The sequence below is a fragment of the Syzygium oleosum genome, unplaced genomic scaffold (assembly GCF_021117445.2).
Source record: "Syzygium oleosum isolate NSW1041296 unplaced genomic scaffold, Sole_v2.1 Sole_v2.19, whole genome shotgun sequence".
Classification (NCBI taxonomy): Eukaryota; Viridiplantae; Streptophyta; class Magnoliopsida; order Myrtales; family Myrtaceae; genus Syzygium; species Syzygium oleosum.
Genome location: NW_026607503.1, coordinates 413251 through 429047, shown reverse-complemented (window position 1 = coordinate 429047; position 15797 = coordinate 413251). Strand labels below are relative to the sequence as shown.

The 15797-nt window shown below is 42.0% G+C and overlaps 2 protein-coding genes and 1 long non-coding RNA gene across 4 annotated transcripts; 1 reads left to right on the top strand and 2 right to left on the bottom strand.

The window, feature by feature from the left end:
• Positions 1-213: 213 nt before the first annotated feature.
• On the bottom strand, positions 214-2915 carry LOC130140455 (uncharacterized). The gene is made up of 2 exons (XR_008818440.1): positions 2341-2915; positions 214-489 (listed from the first exon to the last, which is right to left on the bottom strand). It is a non-coding gene; the product is annotated as an uncharacterized LOC130140455 (long non-coding RNA).
• Positions 2916-3111: 196 nt separating this feature from the next.
• On the top strand, positions 3112-4429 carry LOC115670247 (transcription factor MYB59-like). Of its 2 annotated transcripts, none has more exons than XM_030591473.2 (3): positions 3112-3239; positions 3334-3463; positions 3606-4429. In XM_030591473.2, the coding sequence occupies exons 1-3, from the start codon at positions 3125-3127 to the stop codon at positions 4096-4098; spliced, it is 738 nt and encodes a 245-aa protein (XP_030447333.1). In that variant the 5' UTR covers positions 3112-3124; the 3' UTR covers positions 4099-4429. The 2 variants fall into 2 exon arrangements, with proteins under 2 accessions (XP_030447333.1, XP_056175810.1); XM_056319835.1 differs by having other exon boundaries at positions 3125-3267; positions 3344-3463.
• A 9548-nt stretch (positions 4430-13977) lies between these two features.
• On the bottom strand, positions 13978-15515 carry LOC115670165 (aquaporin TIP1-2-like). Its single transcript, XM_030591368.2, has 3 exons — positions 15287-15515; positions 14712-14962; positions 13978-14481 (listed from the first exon to the last, which is right to left on the bottom strand). The coding sequence occupies exons 1-3, from the start codon at positions 15417-15419 to the stop codon at positions 14110-14112; spliced, it is 756 nt and encodes a 251-aa protein (XP_030447228.1). The 5' UTR covers positions 15420-15515; the 3' UTR covers positions 13978-14109.
• Between the last annotated feature and the right edge of the window lie 282 nt (positions 15516-15797).

Genomic DNA, 15797 nt, shown 5'->3' with positions numbered 1-15797 from the left:
CATTTCAAGGACAATTCCAAAAGTATGAACGGAGACAACTGCTATGGTTGCTGAAGGAACAGGGCACCAAAAAAATTTGTAATATGAGCAAAGCAAGTTTCGCTTAAGTTCTTTCTACTCTTCCGGAGCTATATTTCATGACTGCACAAGTCGAAAGTACTTTATGGATATTGAGAGAGCACAACATATGTCTGTTGAAGTAAGACTAGACACTAATCACGAAAGGCAAAAGTCTTATTAAAACGAATTTTCAGGCTTTATAAGCATGTCTATCTCATCATTGAGTTAAAAAAAAATACTTCCCTCACCAACGAGGCATTGACTTAGACAGCGAGGGAGTTTGCTCGTTTCCTTGTGATTTTAGCTTCAAGTTGAGAGCACTTTAACAGTAAAATCTTAATGTACCAGGCTGATGTGGAGGAGTGCACCCATAAGATCACCCGGGGAAATGGACCGGTCGAGGTGCATGAAAGCTGGCCCTGACACCACCTGATCGTTAAAAAACAAAACATACTTTACTCAAAGTAGATTAGAAACGTTATTTTGTAAATTCTACTCTAAACATCTACAACTACAATTGAATTTACAGCACATGCATACCTTCAGTCTACCAAGTCCATAGTGACTTTAAAGTTCAACTAATGCTTGAAATCATAACCTTTCTAAAACTTCAGACAGTATAAACTAGAAATATTTATTTAATTCAATGTTTTATTTAAGTAAGAAAAGTCCATGAGCACCTCTTGCCTCAAGAAGATGCTGACATTAGATAAAGTATGTCTCATATGTTTCTGTACGATAAATCAGATTGGTCTTGAAATCCAAATGTAATGCAACGATCAAGATTGAAGAAAGGACATACAAAAAAGCCAACTATCCACAATAAGCATATAATTATCTTTTCTGTTGCAAGTTAACATAAATGGAAGTACATCACTATTTGCTTTTTTATTTTTCTAAGTGGAGGTAGAGATTACGGAGGCATTTTTTGCGCAAATTTTACATACTAAAAGGGAATTTTAATTAATACCACTACTGATAGTAGTACAACGCAAATGAGTCCCACTGGGGCAATCAGATCCACCTTTTTCAGTGAATCTTCTAGGATATACACCGCAATTAGATTACCCTGCAATTAAAATAAATTAATTGCAGCTTTCAGGGCTTTAAATCATCTTTGACTGACTGATTGCCTCGGTAGCAAAGTATCAATTAAACTCTAAATAATTTAGTCCTTCAAATAGCATATTTTACTAGCTCTGTGCAGCTTTAATTATTTCATATTAAAAGTGTGTTTGTTTCGCGAAAAACTCAATAATAAAGGAAAATGATTTTCCGGAAAGCATTTTTCAAGAAAACGGTTAGTTTCCTTCGTTTGGTAATATGTAATCGAAATCGTTTTTTGACGTTTGGATTTTATTGGAAAATGAATTCAATCTCATGACTTTATCTCAGACAAAAAAAATTGAATTTTTAATTATTTGTATTTTGATTATTTTATATTAAAATTCGAATTTTTAATTTTTCTTTTCTTTTCTTTTTCTTTTTTCTTCTCTTTTCTTTTCTTTTTTCTTTTCTTTCCTTTTCTTTCTCCTCCTTCCTCCGCCGCGACTGGCCGGCGACGACCCAGGCGAGCTTGAGCTTGCCGGCCTAGGGCAAGCCGCGAGCCCGAGCTCGCCGGCCTCGACTGAGCCCTAGCTTGCCTGGATCTGCCAAGCCTCAAGCTTGCCGGCCTCGGGCGAGGTCGAGGCGAGGTGGAGGAGGCGAGGCGACAAGGTCGAGCCTCGTACGACGCCGGCGAGCTCGAGCTCGCCAGATCCCGACGAGGCTTGACCTCACCACGCTGAGGCCGGTGAGACTCTCGGCCTCGCCTAAGGCTGGCTGTCGCTGGCCCGCGCTTGTGGCCAATTGCCAGCTGTCGCCAAGGCTGGCCACCAGCGGAGGGAGGAAGAAGGTAAAAGAAAAGAAAAAACGAAAAGAAAAGAAAACGACAATAAAAGAAAAATAAAAATAAAAATATTAACAAATTTAAGATAATTAATTCCGAAAAGTGTTTTCACCTTCTTAAAGTAGGAAATTCACTTTCTTAAATTTATACTTGAATGGTTTCCTTAATCGGAAAGTGTTTTCGATTAACTAAATTATTTTCAGATAACCAAACGGATGAAAGTGCGAAAAATACTTTTCCAAAAAATAATTTCATCGAAACAAATACACCCTAAGTGTCTCTAGAAAGCAGCAAAAGGCATAAAAAATTTCTGGGTCCGTGGATCTCTCAAGTAGGAAGTACACTTATCGTATGAGGATGATGGAGTCCAAAAAATGATGCATTCTTCTTACATGAACAGTCACCTAAGAAACACCTAAGCAGTGAAACCTTGCTTTGCAAAATTTGTCGTCTTCTACCTTGTCATTCATCATTTACTTCACTTGGCTGCTAATTAGTGCCCTGCACAGAAGTCAAGGGACGACAATCATTTTCCCATTTTGTATGGAAGGCAAAGAAGACCCAGTCCCTTTCATTTAGAATATTGGCCGCTAGTTCTCAGGTCATGATAAACACTCGTTTTAATTCAGAGTCTGTTCATCTGAATTGTAACATGTCCTCTGTCTAATCTTCCGCTCAAGAACCGCAGATTTAGAAAGATAGCTTCATTACAGAACATCACATCTTCTCAGTGGGTGCTTATAAAATGCCAATATTCATCTCAAAGGCATCTTTGGCTCAAACAAATGCCAATATTTATCTCAAAGGCATCTTTGGCTCAAACAACTGTAATCAGACTAAAAAAAGTAGCTACCTGTATTGTCAGCTAGAAATGCAAAAATAAATCCTCACTGAACCTGAGGATTCCACTATGAAAGCTACATCTACGTATCAATCGTTAGCCCTGGTTATATAAGCATAATGCTGACGTCACATGCATAAGGTGCCTATCAGAAAATAAAGTGCTTGCACCAAGTGTACGGTAAAGATGGAAATATTGCCATCACATAGAGATTCAACACTGGAACTTGCTTATATATATAGCTAGAGGATACCAAGACATCTGCATATAGAAGAATACCTGGAGCAGGTTCCCTTATCAGACATAAGTGAAAGAGACAAGAGATACAAGAGAAGATGGCGCAAGAAGAAATCCGAAAGGGTCCATGGACAGAACAGGAAGACTTCAAGCTGGTCTGCTTTGTGGGCTTGTTTGGAGATCGGCGTTGGGATTTTATAGCCAAGGTTTCAGGTTTGAAGGTGGCGGGAGAAGATAATAGGTAGGCTTATCTTGGAGATGGAGGTTCTTGGAAGGGGCTACCACTGATTGAATGGTTTTGATGTAGGTTTGAATAGAACAGGGAAGAGTTGCAGGTTACGTTGGGTTAACTACCTCCACCCAGGTCTCAAGCGAGGGAAGATGACCCCTCAAGAAGAGAAACTCGTGGTCGAACTTCATGCCAAATGGGGAAATAGGTCCTAAGACTTGGTTATCTTTTCTTAGCTTCAATTTATCAGTCAGTATATTATACCGCTCTACAGTTCTTAATGCATTGAACAAATTCAAAATGTTGCTTGTCTAATTCTTCTTCTAATGTACAGCACTTATGTGATGCAGATGGTCCAGAATTGCTCGCAAATTACCGGGACGCACAGATAACGAAATCAAGAACTACTGGAGAACTTATATGAGGAAAAAAGCTCAGGAGAGGAAGCATTCCGTTTCCCCATCATCATCATCTTCTAATTGCTATTCACCCACATCAAACAATCCTCCAGCTGATTCGTTACCCTTCCAAGAGACTGGAGAAGTAAGCTACTATGATACAGGTGGTCCTGATGCATCAGCTCCAACAAGAAAGGAGAGTGAAGAAAAAGAAGACCGAGAAAAGGGGGACTCCATGGATGATATATGGAAAGATATTGCTGTTTCAGAGGGGAATAATGATATAACGCAGCCTTATAACTGCTTTAGTGATGAGAGTTACAGTTACACCTGTCCTCAAATGGCTTCACCAGTCTGGGAATTCTACTCTGACTCACTCTGGAAAATGGATGAAGAAGAGAGTGAGATGCTTCTCCCTATGAGCAATCATTACTCTTCCTGGTAAATACAGGAGTCAAGAGAGGGGCCCTTGTTGGTTGATCAGAATTTCATTAATTAATAGTTCTCCAGTTAAGTAGTATCCCTATGAGTAAGCGCTAACCCATATAGCATGGTTTAGTCTAAGGTGTGAAGATAGTAGTCCGTCCACAGAAATGAGTGTCATTTCATGCATACTGGAGTCCTTCATCCATAGGTAATGTTATGTTATAAAGCAGGAAAAATAACCTCATCGATCTCTAATGAGGTGGTAATCCTATTGATGGATTTCTTGTAATATAGATTTGAAACTCCTCTTGTGTTTCTTAAGTGAATGGTAACCTTCGTATTGTAGCCAATGCTCAACAAAATATTGACATGCTTTAACACGAACAAATTCTGTCAATTATGCCGGCAATAATCACATCTAATTGATTTTCCAATGCTAGTAGCTCAAGCATCATTACCAATTTACCACTATAACCAAATCAATGGTCCATATAATGCTGGCAATAGCTGAAAGGTAAAAACCACTAGGAAATCCCAACTAAAGAAGCTAGAGCAAAATAAATAAGGCGGGATAAAGTAGAATATCCAGCCACGAATAAAGAAATACCTGACTCAACAAGATATCTCAAGATCCTTTAATTTAGCAGGCACATCCGCTAACAGGCATACTTTATTTGGTGTTTCTGAAGTAAAGTGTAAAATCACTCAAATCCAGCATCCCACCAATAGTAACCATTTATTAGTGGATTTTGTACGTTTCACTGGCATGTCACTTAGGAAGAAACCAAAACTAACTTTAAAGTGTGTAATCAACTCAATAAAACATCATCACTTGTGAAGATCCTAAGGAAAAATCTCCCCTTTTACCCAGCCTGGTCTATGACAGGCTATGTGAAGACAACAATTACCACTCAATGGGACAAAATAAGAAAAGAGAAATTCGGGAAGAGAAAAGCCAAATATAAAGGGGAAAGACATTTGCTACATTCAGTAACCCACCTTGACACTATTTAGTATCTCTATGATCTACACCAGTAGCCATTTAACCACAAAAAGGAAAAAAAAAAAAGAGAGAGTGGGTATCTGAAACGGGAAAACACTGCAGAAAACAGATAATAAACCATATCATGACCTTTCATATCATCAAAGAGAGTAAAAGTGAAACCTGTCTTTTAGGATCATTAAAACCTATTCAAGTTTTTCCCATGTAGAACCAAGACATGTTTAAATCTAGAAGAGGTGAAATTTATTTTCAGGCGAATATGCCACTTAAAATTCATCGAGAAATGGATTATGCCGGTCTCATATAATGGTATAACGCTAACCGTGTTTAAAATCTTGCATTGCCATTCTTAAGTGGTGGTGGACCAAGAACTATCTCACCCTTGATGTATAGAATGAAGAATCTGGTCTTGCAACCAATTATTGCTTTCTGAAAGGACACATGGCACTTTACCAAGGGACACAACTCAACTGTCAACACTAATCCAAAATTACCTAATAACAACAACGTGAATTATAAGAAGAAACATTAGGCATGTCTCATAGGACAAGTTAGACTCCTTCATAATACATATTCCCCTATTTGGATCTGGACTTCCTCTTGAATCAACTCACTCCTGTGTAAAAGCAGTTTTATTGTCCATGAAAATCCACATATTACCAGGGAAGCAGGATGATAATACCCACTAAGAGATTAATATTCTTAATTCATTACTTCATTACACCACTCGTCAATTCACCTAATCATTCTTTGCAAAAACCTCAATTTCCGATTGGAATTTCACTGTGATCATCTCATTTGACTTCAGTTTCATCTTATGGAGCACAAAAATTAGAGATCTATTTCAATGATCCGCTCATTTGAGGAATCTTCGCTACCAAATTAGTGAGATAATTCTTCTGCTAGCGATCACGTACTTTCACATGTATATAGGGACAGCCAGACTAGAAATACAACAATGTTATTACTTTATTTTGCCCGACCATCTCGTCAACTGAATGCTCATCCCAAACCATACTTTTATCTCACCTTAGCCTAATGGATTTTTAGCAAGAACCCCAGACAGTCTCGTGCACAGTAAAATCAAAATTCACAGTATAACATGAATCTGCATGCTTTAAGACTCCATCCTGTCTTCTCCATTGCCAGCACGAAATTTCTGCGCTAAAACCTCAGTTGTTAGAACTTCATCATTCGTCAGATCGGGAGTACCATTTTTCCTCCACCACCCAATTGGGCAGGATCCTCTCCACAGTATCAATATCTGACCTCTGGACACTTCCTTTGGCCAAGAATCGGTCAGATACACATCCACGCAAAATGGCACCCTAGAAAGAACTTTATCCTCTAGAAAGCTGATTCGGATTCAGAACAATCGAGCTAGCAAGACGATAATCGAAACACGCGGTCACTAGTCACTCCAAAAGAAGCTTACTGCTCACAGAGAGCTTACTCAGGAAAAAGGCCCTTCCTCCTTCGACCCCTATTCGGCATAAGATCTCTGCTGTCAACAACCGACCCCTCCACACAATCTGTACTAAATACCACCGAACACCTACTTACCCCATACGGATCGTGTCCTAACGCGAGCGCGCGCCATGAAAACGAGTTAACTCAATCGAGTTCATACACGACATGGAATCGATGAACATGGGACATGCATCCACGAGCACGGTCACTTAGGTCGAAAATAGACCGCGGTTCCCGACGAGGCCAGGGCCGACGGAGAACAGCAGAAATCGAACCGAGACGGCGACAAATCCGGCGATCGCCATGCACACGCCCGTTCAAGAAACGAGCCGGTAGGAGCAAACGCGCGCAGCGAGCGACCGCCGTAGCAACAGCCGGAGCCATGACCGAACGAGAAAAGGCAAGAGATTCGAAGAGAGATTTACCTTCGCGCGGTGTGTAAAAGAACTGAGGAATTTTGGAATGAGAATTCTGTTGCCACAGAAACGTAACATATATACTAGAAGATACAGCTATCAAACAAACTCCTAATTAGGCTAAACTACTAAAAATACAAGGATCACACAATAAAAAAGAATAAAAGATGTGCACACAAAACTTCCTAAGTAAACGGCCTAAATAAACGGCCTAAATAAAAGCAGATCACAGCTGCCTTTCCAATACCCCCCTCAAGTTGGAGCATGGGGATCTCGAATGCCCAACTTGCGAAGAATAAAGTTAAATTGATCCTTTCCCAACGCCTTCGTGAATATATCAGCTGGCTGCATTGAACTACGTACGTAATCTGTTTGAATGTTACCATTAAGTATCTCATTACGAATAAAATGACAGTCCACTTCAATATGCTTGGTACGCTCATGATAGACAGGATTGGCGGCTATATGTAAAGCTTCCTGATTGTCGCAATACAAGTGCATAGGTTGAGAATGTGCCACACCAAGAGAATCCAATAATCCTTTCAACCACTTAAGTTCACAAACTGTAGTAGTCATAGACCTGTATTCCGCTTCAGCGGATGAGCGAGACACTGTCTGTTGCTTCTTAGTCTTCCACGAGATAGGAGATTCTCCCAAAAGAACAAAGTAACCGGTCAAAGATCGTCTCGTCAAAGGACAACTAGCCCAGTCAGAATCGCAGTAAGCAGACAATTTCAGGTCACAATTGGCACGCAACATAATACCCTGACCTGGATTTCCTTTCAGATAACGCAGAACTCTCACAGCTGCCTCCCAATGAGCTTTCTTTGGCCGCTGCATGAACTGTGCAAGAATATGCACACAGTAAGACAATTCAGGTCGAGTTATTGTTAGATAAATAAGCCGACCCACTAGGCGCCTATACTGAGCAGGGTTGTCTACATCATCGCTCTCAGTAAGGGCTAGCTTGTGATTTTGTTCAAGAGGAGTTTTAGCCGGCTTAGAACCCAGTAATCCGACCTCAGAAATCACATCCAACGCATACTTACGTTGACACAAGAAAATACCATCCGAGTTTCTCGCCACTTCAATCCCCAAGAAAAATTTCAGCTTCCCCAAGTCTTTCATATGAAAACAACGACTCAAATAGTTCTTGAACGTTTGCACAACGGAAATATCATTACCGGAGATAATGAGATCATCAACATAAATAAGCACATTCAATTGAACAGTCCCAACTCGAAAAGTGAACAAGGAGTAATCTGAATATGATTGTTGAAATCCATAAGCTTTCAAAGATGCAGCCAATTTCGCAAACCAACATCTAGGTGCTTGCCGCAAACCATATAGAGATTTCCGGAGTCTGCATACCTTCCCTGATGATTGAGAGGCAAAGCCAGGTGGCATCTTCATGTAAACCTCTTCCTCTAAATCGCCATGTAAGAAAGCATTTTGAACGTCCATCTGATGAAGTTCCCAATTCTTTGCAGCCGCAACGGCAAGAAAGGTGCGTACGGTGCACATTTTTGCCGTAGGAGCAAAAGTCTCCTGATAATCTATGCCTTCAACTTGATTATTTCCCAGTATCACCAATCGCGCCTTGTATCGTTCAACACTTCCATCAGAATTGTACTTAATTTTATACACCCACTTGCTCCCAATTGCTTTCTTTCCAGGCGGCAAATTTTCGACTGTCCATGTGCCATTATCTTCTAAAGCCTGTATTTCTTTACTCATGGCCTCTCTCCACCGTTCATCTTTAATCGCTTCCGCATAAGAGTTTGGTTCATGTCCTGCAGTAATTGCTGCCAAGAAACACCGGTGTTGCGCAGAAAATTTTTCATAACTCACATAACGTGCTATAGAATAAGGCGTACCTGAGGAATCAGATTGGGTAGATGAGCATGTCGAGGGGCTTATTCTGATGGCGTTTGTCACATAATCTTTCAAACGAACAGAAGGTTGCTTGACCCTTTGTCCCCTGCCTAGCTGCTCTTCGACGACTTCACTTCTTTCCACGTCCTCATTGTTTGTGTGGATCAATTCCTCCATTTCTTGATTCACTTCATTTTCTCTATCTACACTTTCGGCGACGACTTCACTTCTTTCCACGTCCTCATTGTTTGTGTGGATCAATTCCTCCCTCAAGTCACTTTTTAAATCATCAACTTCATCACCCAACTCCATAACTCTATTTTTAATGAGTTCATCACTTACTGTTTTCTCATCAGCATATGGAAATTCCGTTTCAGCAAACACTACATCTCTTGATACAAAGTATTCAGCTTCTAAATCATACAATCTCCACCCTTTCTTTCCCAACGGATAACCAACAAAAATACACCGACGACTTCTACTAGCAAATTTATCTTTATCCCGATTCTGATTATGCGCATAGCACAAACAACCAAAAATCCGAATATATTTGTAAGAAGGAGGTTGGCCAAAGATAATCTCATATGGGGTTTTACCATTCAATAATATAGATGGAGTCCTGTTAATCAAATACCCAGCTGCGAGTACACATTCTCCCCAAAATTCTATGGGTAAATTTGCTTGGAAACGCAAAGCTCTTGCAACATTAAGGATATGGCGATGCTTTCTTTCCACTCGGCCATTTTGTTGAGGTGTTCCAACACAAGAAGTTTGATGCAATATCCCATGTTCATCAAAATATTCTTTCAAACACAAAAATTCACTTCCGTTATCACTTCTAACGATTTTCACATTTTTCTCAAATTGGCATTTAACCATCGCAACAAATTTCCTAAGAACATAAGCCACTTCATTTTTTCCATTCAGCAAATATATCCACACAGCACGAGAGTAATCATCAACAATTGTCAAGAAATAAATTGCTCCACATGAAGCTGGGACTCTATAAGGTCCCCACAAATCACAATGCATCAATTCAAAACAATCTTTAGCTTTATTGTCACTAGAAAAGAAGATCTCTCTTGTTTGTTTTGCTCTAAAACAAACCTCACAAGTTTTATTGGTTTTCCTAACCATTTTGCCAGCTTCTGGAATTAACTCCACCACCTTAGAAGAAGGATGACCCATTCTTTTATGCCAAAGTTCAAAGGATTCCATATCATCCACCTTGCAAGCATGTACCGAAGTCACTCCCTTGAGAAAGTAAAGCCCCTCGCGTTGCTCACCCGCTCCAATCAGGTTCCTCGAATTTAGGTCCTGTATAGCACATATTTTGTTAGTGAGTTGGATAACCAAATTTGAATCATTAAGAAGTTGTGATACAGAAATCAGATTGCATTTCAAATTGGGCACAAAAAGAACTCGTCGCAATTTCAAGTCTCCTCCAAGCAACACAGTTCCTTCTTTCACTGCCATGGTCTTTTCTCCATCAGGTAATTCGACTGAGCATGGCATAATGTCACGCAATTCTCTCAAAAATGCCAACGTTCCTGTCATATGGTGGGAAGCTCCTGTGTCAATAATCCAAGGAAAAATACTCTGCTTACCTATCAACCTCTCATGGGCACCATTCTGATGAGAACTTAACATTCCTAGCAAAGTCGCCCACTGCTCATCATTCAATCCACTAAGACCCTTTCGATCTGAATCCGTCACAACTCCTCGCCCACCATCAACTCCAGTTGCCTGTGAGACGTTGGCACGAGCACCTCCTCCCTTGTTTCGTCCACCTCTATTACCACGCTTTTGACCACTACCTTGTCCAGCAAAGGTTCCACGTGGTCTATTGCCCCACCATTCTGGATATCCTATCAGCTGGAAACAACTTTCAGCATCATGTCCCTCTCGGTTGCAATTAGAACAAAACGGGATTTTATCTTTATTCCCCCTTGAATTTTGACCACCTGCCCGGATTGCAAAACTCATGGGATTTCCTCTTTCATCCTTGGTTCGTGTCATAGTTCGTACTCGCTCTTGCTGAACAACCATAGCATAGACACGATTCAGATTAGGCAAAGGTTCAGTGCTCAAAATATTAGCGCGCACTGTTCCGTATCCTTCTTCATCTAAGCCCATTAAAAACTGATGAACTCTCTCTTCTTCACGCTTTCTTTCCAATACAATGGTAAGATCGCATCTGCAACCTGTACAAACACACACTGGTATCTGATCATAGTTATTTATTTCATCCCACAAGGTTTTGAGTTTACCGAAATAGGACACGATGGGTTGACCATCCTGCCTACAATTGGCCAAATCCGATCTTAGTTGCTGCATCCGTGGACCATTCCCAATCGAAAATCTCTGCTTGATATCCTCCCACAGATCTTTCACATTCTCCATGTGAGAGATAGTCGAGCGAAGTGTCGGTACAATGGTATTAAACACCCAAGAAACCAACATGGAATTAACCGTCCACCAATCTTCAAGTTCCAGTGAATCATCTGCTGGTTGCTTGACAGATCCATCAATAAAACCATATTTCTTCTTGGCTCGTAATGCAGTCCGCATAGCTCGCGCCCATTCTTCATAATTCTCGCCCTTCAACTGAACTTGGGTAATCAGGTTACCCGGGTTGTCATTCGAATTCAGTGTGTAAGGACTAAAGGTTTTCTTGTCCGCTCCAGAACTCTCCTCATCTTTTTTTCCATCAGCCATGGCTCTGATACCATGTAAAAGAACTGAGGAATTTTGGAATGAGAATTCTGTTCTTCATTGCCACAGAAACGTAACATATATACTAGAAGATACAGCTATCAAACAAACTCCTAATTAGGCTAAACTACTAAAAATACAAGGATCACACAATAAAAAGGAATAAAAGATGTGCACACAAAACTTCCTAAGTAAACGGCCTAAATAAACGGCCTAAATAAAAGCAGATCACAGCTGCCTTTCCAATACGGTGTCCAAAATCGAGAGCCCTAGGCCCCGGGAGGGGGACCCCGAGGGAACCACAGACGAGACGACGCCACCTTCGCCGGAGCCGCGCTCGCTGCTGGCGACTCTGGTGATCGGAAGGGTGGGGACGGCGGCGGCGGAACGCTCCGAGCGGCGGTGTGGTGTTTTGGCCGTCGAGCTATCGAAGCAGTCGACGGCGGTTGGGCTTTCGTCGTTCCCTTTTTGGCGGGCATTCCGAGATCGGTTCGGACCGTTCGCGCTCGGCCCGAATCCAATCGCAAACGGTCGAAATCGGACCCGACCCGACCGGAACAGTCTCTTATTGGGTGGGCGGGAAGAAGGGATATTCGGATCTACCCCCGCCTACATACCATGCAGAGCCCAACACGCCCGTTCCTAAGAACATAAGTATCTTGCACGCCGTAGTTACGTCGCGATAAGCGTTGGTCGTGGAGTAATGTCCATAAAGACGGCAAGAGGAGACTGTGGCGAATGCGTGACGGTCGCTAGTTAGTTGGAGATGATTAGGGATGAGCGGTTTCAGGTTCTTTACAGATTTTACATAGAACCTGAAATCTACCCTCAGGTATCGGTTCCCCATTTTTTGGAACATGGAACCTACCCGTCGGAACCAGGAACCTACTCTGTCACAGATTCGAGGGTCTAATAGGTTCTTTTTATTTATTGCATTTTTAGTTAAACAAAACAAAAATGAATACAACAATACTAAACAAGATTGTAATTCATTAAAGAGAATACAAAAGATTAGTTTTCCTGGAATTACGGTTCAAATAAATATAACTAAAATGAGAAGTCATCGCGTGAATCAATACTAGGGGTGAGCAGTTCCTTGTTCTGTATAAATTCCACCATTGATAATAGGTTCCTCATTTTTTGGAACTTGGAACCTATCCTATTACAGGTTCGAGGGTCAGTTCCATAATTTACTCAGGTTCCATCTGTATTATTAATTAAATAATTACAGTGAATCATCACCTTTAATAACTACCACTTACTGTTATGATCCACTAACCACAATTTATATTTAGATGCATAAAGAATATAAAACATTAACAAATCATAAAATGAAAGCTCAGACTAGTGGTTCCAGATTATATACTCATCATCTAATTTCATGAAACACCGCAGGATCACGAGAAGACAGATTTCAGGTTCTACCTACCTAGAACCCGAATCCTATACGTCGAATTTTTGGAACCTAAAACTTACTCTGCATACCTTAGAACCTAGAATCTATAGGTTCTCATTAGTAAGGTTCTCAAGTTCTAGGGTATAACCTGAAATCATGCTCACCCCTAAAGATGACGACGACTCGACTCATTTGCATCTGACAAATCGTAAATGCGATTCAATTTCTCAAAGAAAATATGCGGGCTCGGCGTCATTTTCTCGCCATTAGTTATTGATCAACGTTGACTTGAAAACAATTATCATGTTCCGTCTTTTTTCTTTTGTTGAGAATTTAAGGTGAAAGAGACATTGATTAGATTCACAAGGAAATGTGCCCAAAATCCAGAGCTCCCGTTCGAACGTGAAGTTTGAATTCGTTTCCCCTCTCGACGTCTCGATATTTTTATCATCAATTTTGATGCGCTTCCGGTATCTCCGTCGACGTACCATAATATGTACATCACAATCGAATATCCAGTAAGAGCAATCCCCCTAAAAGTATGTACATTTTTCTAGTTAGCGCGAATTTTTTTTTCGGATTTTTTCTCGTTCAAACCGAGTTTGGCTGGTTCAACTGCTTACATTAGGTAGCCGGAGGTCTCATTAGGACTAAATTTGCAAATTTTTTCAAAATGTTTATGACTAAATTGGCAAATTAAAAAGTTCAAGATTAATTTGGCTGCCGTAGAATTGGTTTACGACTTTTTGGACAATTATCCCGGGTAACTCGATCTGGGTAACTCAATTTGCACGCGAAGAAATAGAGGGGTGAGATTTATTTTTCTTCTCATTTGATCTAAGCTACAATTCATTCAGCTCCATATTATTTTAAAAAGGTTAGACATTGCTCCCTTTCTTATTACAAACTCACCTACTTCTTTTCATTTTCAGTTTCTTGTAGACAGGCTCTTTGCTCTTATTCTTGAAATTTGACAAATTGGTGATCAAGATCAAAGATCCAAGAATTTCCCACGAGAAAGCCAAAAAAAAAAAATGATTCACTTGCGACGAGAATTGACAAAAACAGCCAGATACAAAGAGAAACAACACTCACGACTGACCCGACCCAATTTGAAACCAGAAACACAACTTCCACATCGATCGGCTCACGGCCCTAGAACTCGGTGGTGGGGAGCTGCTCGTGGGTCTGGTTGATGAAGAACAGCTCGTACACGACGGCGGCGATGCCCGCCCCGATGAACGGGCCGAGCCAGTACACCCAGTGGCTGCTCCACGACCAGCTCACGACGGCGGGGCCGAAGGAGACGGCCGGGTTCATGGACGCGCCGTCGAAGGCCCCGCCGGCCAGGATGTTGGCGCCGACGATGAAGCCGATCGCGATGGGGGCGATGATCCCGATGTTGCCCTTCTTCGGGTCGACGGCGGTCGCGTACACGGTGTAGACCAGGCCGAAGGTCATCACTATCTCGAACACCAGCGCGTTCCACACGGTCACGTCGGACGACAGAGAGAATGCCGAGGTCGTCTGTAACAAATTTACATGTATGCAAAATTGTTAATTTGCTTTTCTTTTTTTAAAGCATCGATATTGAAAAGTTGGCAGTTGACTTTTCCTGATATAGACCGATTTATGTCGTTCGATTCTTCCTCGAACTTCACTATTTTCTTTGGCAATTTGAGGTGATGATATTTCGTTTTGCGCTTTGTCGATATTTTGATTGGTTTTAGGACCATTCAAATGGCAAATCATCTTACCATTCCGCCGGTGGCGAACTTGAGGAGCAGGCAAGCGACCACCGATCCGGCGCATTGGGCTATCCAGTAGAGCACGCTCCTGGCCAAGGTTATGTGACCGCCCACGAAGGCCCCGAAGGTGACGGCCGGGTTCACGTGGCCGCCGGAGATGTTCGCGCCCACCGAAACGGCCACGAACAGCGCAAAGGCGTGGGCCAGCGACGCTTGCACGAGGCCGGCGGGCGTCGTCGACCCGTCATCAGTCAGCTTGTCTGCACAAAGATCAGTCGTACGTTAGGTTCTCGAGGACATACTTGTGAAAGTACATGGCCACTCTTTTGGCATGCTTATCTATTAATTGAATGACTCCTTACTATACTAGAAAATAGTCGACCAACATTTGGTAATCTCTAAGAATCATGATTAAACTAAGATTAGATGGGAAAAATGTGTTTGAAGCTAACGCACATTTTTAGAACTCGTTTCATCAAAATTGATCGAGAGAAAGTCTTGGATTTATAGCTAGCACGATGGCAAGAGATGCTAACATGAGTAAGTCTATCGGGACGACAATGTTAAAGGGACGGGAGACTTACTGAAGGCCATGCCCGCGCCTTCGCCGGCGAAGACGAAAATGAGCATCGATATGAACTCGGCCAGAGCCGCCTTGAGAGCATCGACCTGGCCAACCTCGGCCGGGGACCCGACGGCGATCCTAGAAATCGGCATTCTCGGGAAGATCCGGTTTTTTCTTCGCGCTTTTGCTAGAGTGCTTAGGGAAAACCAAATCTGCTCGCTCGCTCGCTCGCTTCTTGCACCAAAAGCGAGCCAAGCCTTTCCCCATATATAGCGAGCCAAAAACACCGCCTGTTGAAACCGGAATAGCCGGTCTCCATCCGGTCAAAACCGATTTTTCAAGCACGTTGGAACCGGGTGGCTGTTCCTTTTTTTTTTTGGGCAGCCACCTGTCGCGGTCTGGAGACGGCCCGAGCGGCGGGGCCTCCAGATCGCTCCCGTCGCGACACGTGGACGGCCTGATGTGACGCTGACCGACTAGTAGGCAAGCGTCACCGCCCAATGACAAAGGTTTTGCGGTGGGGTGGTGGG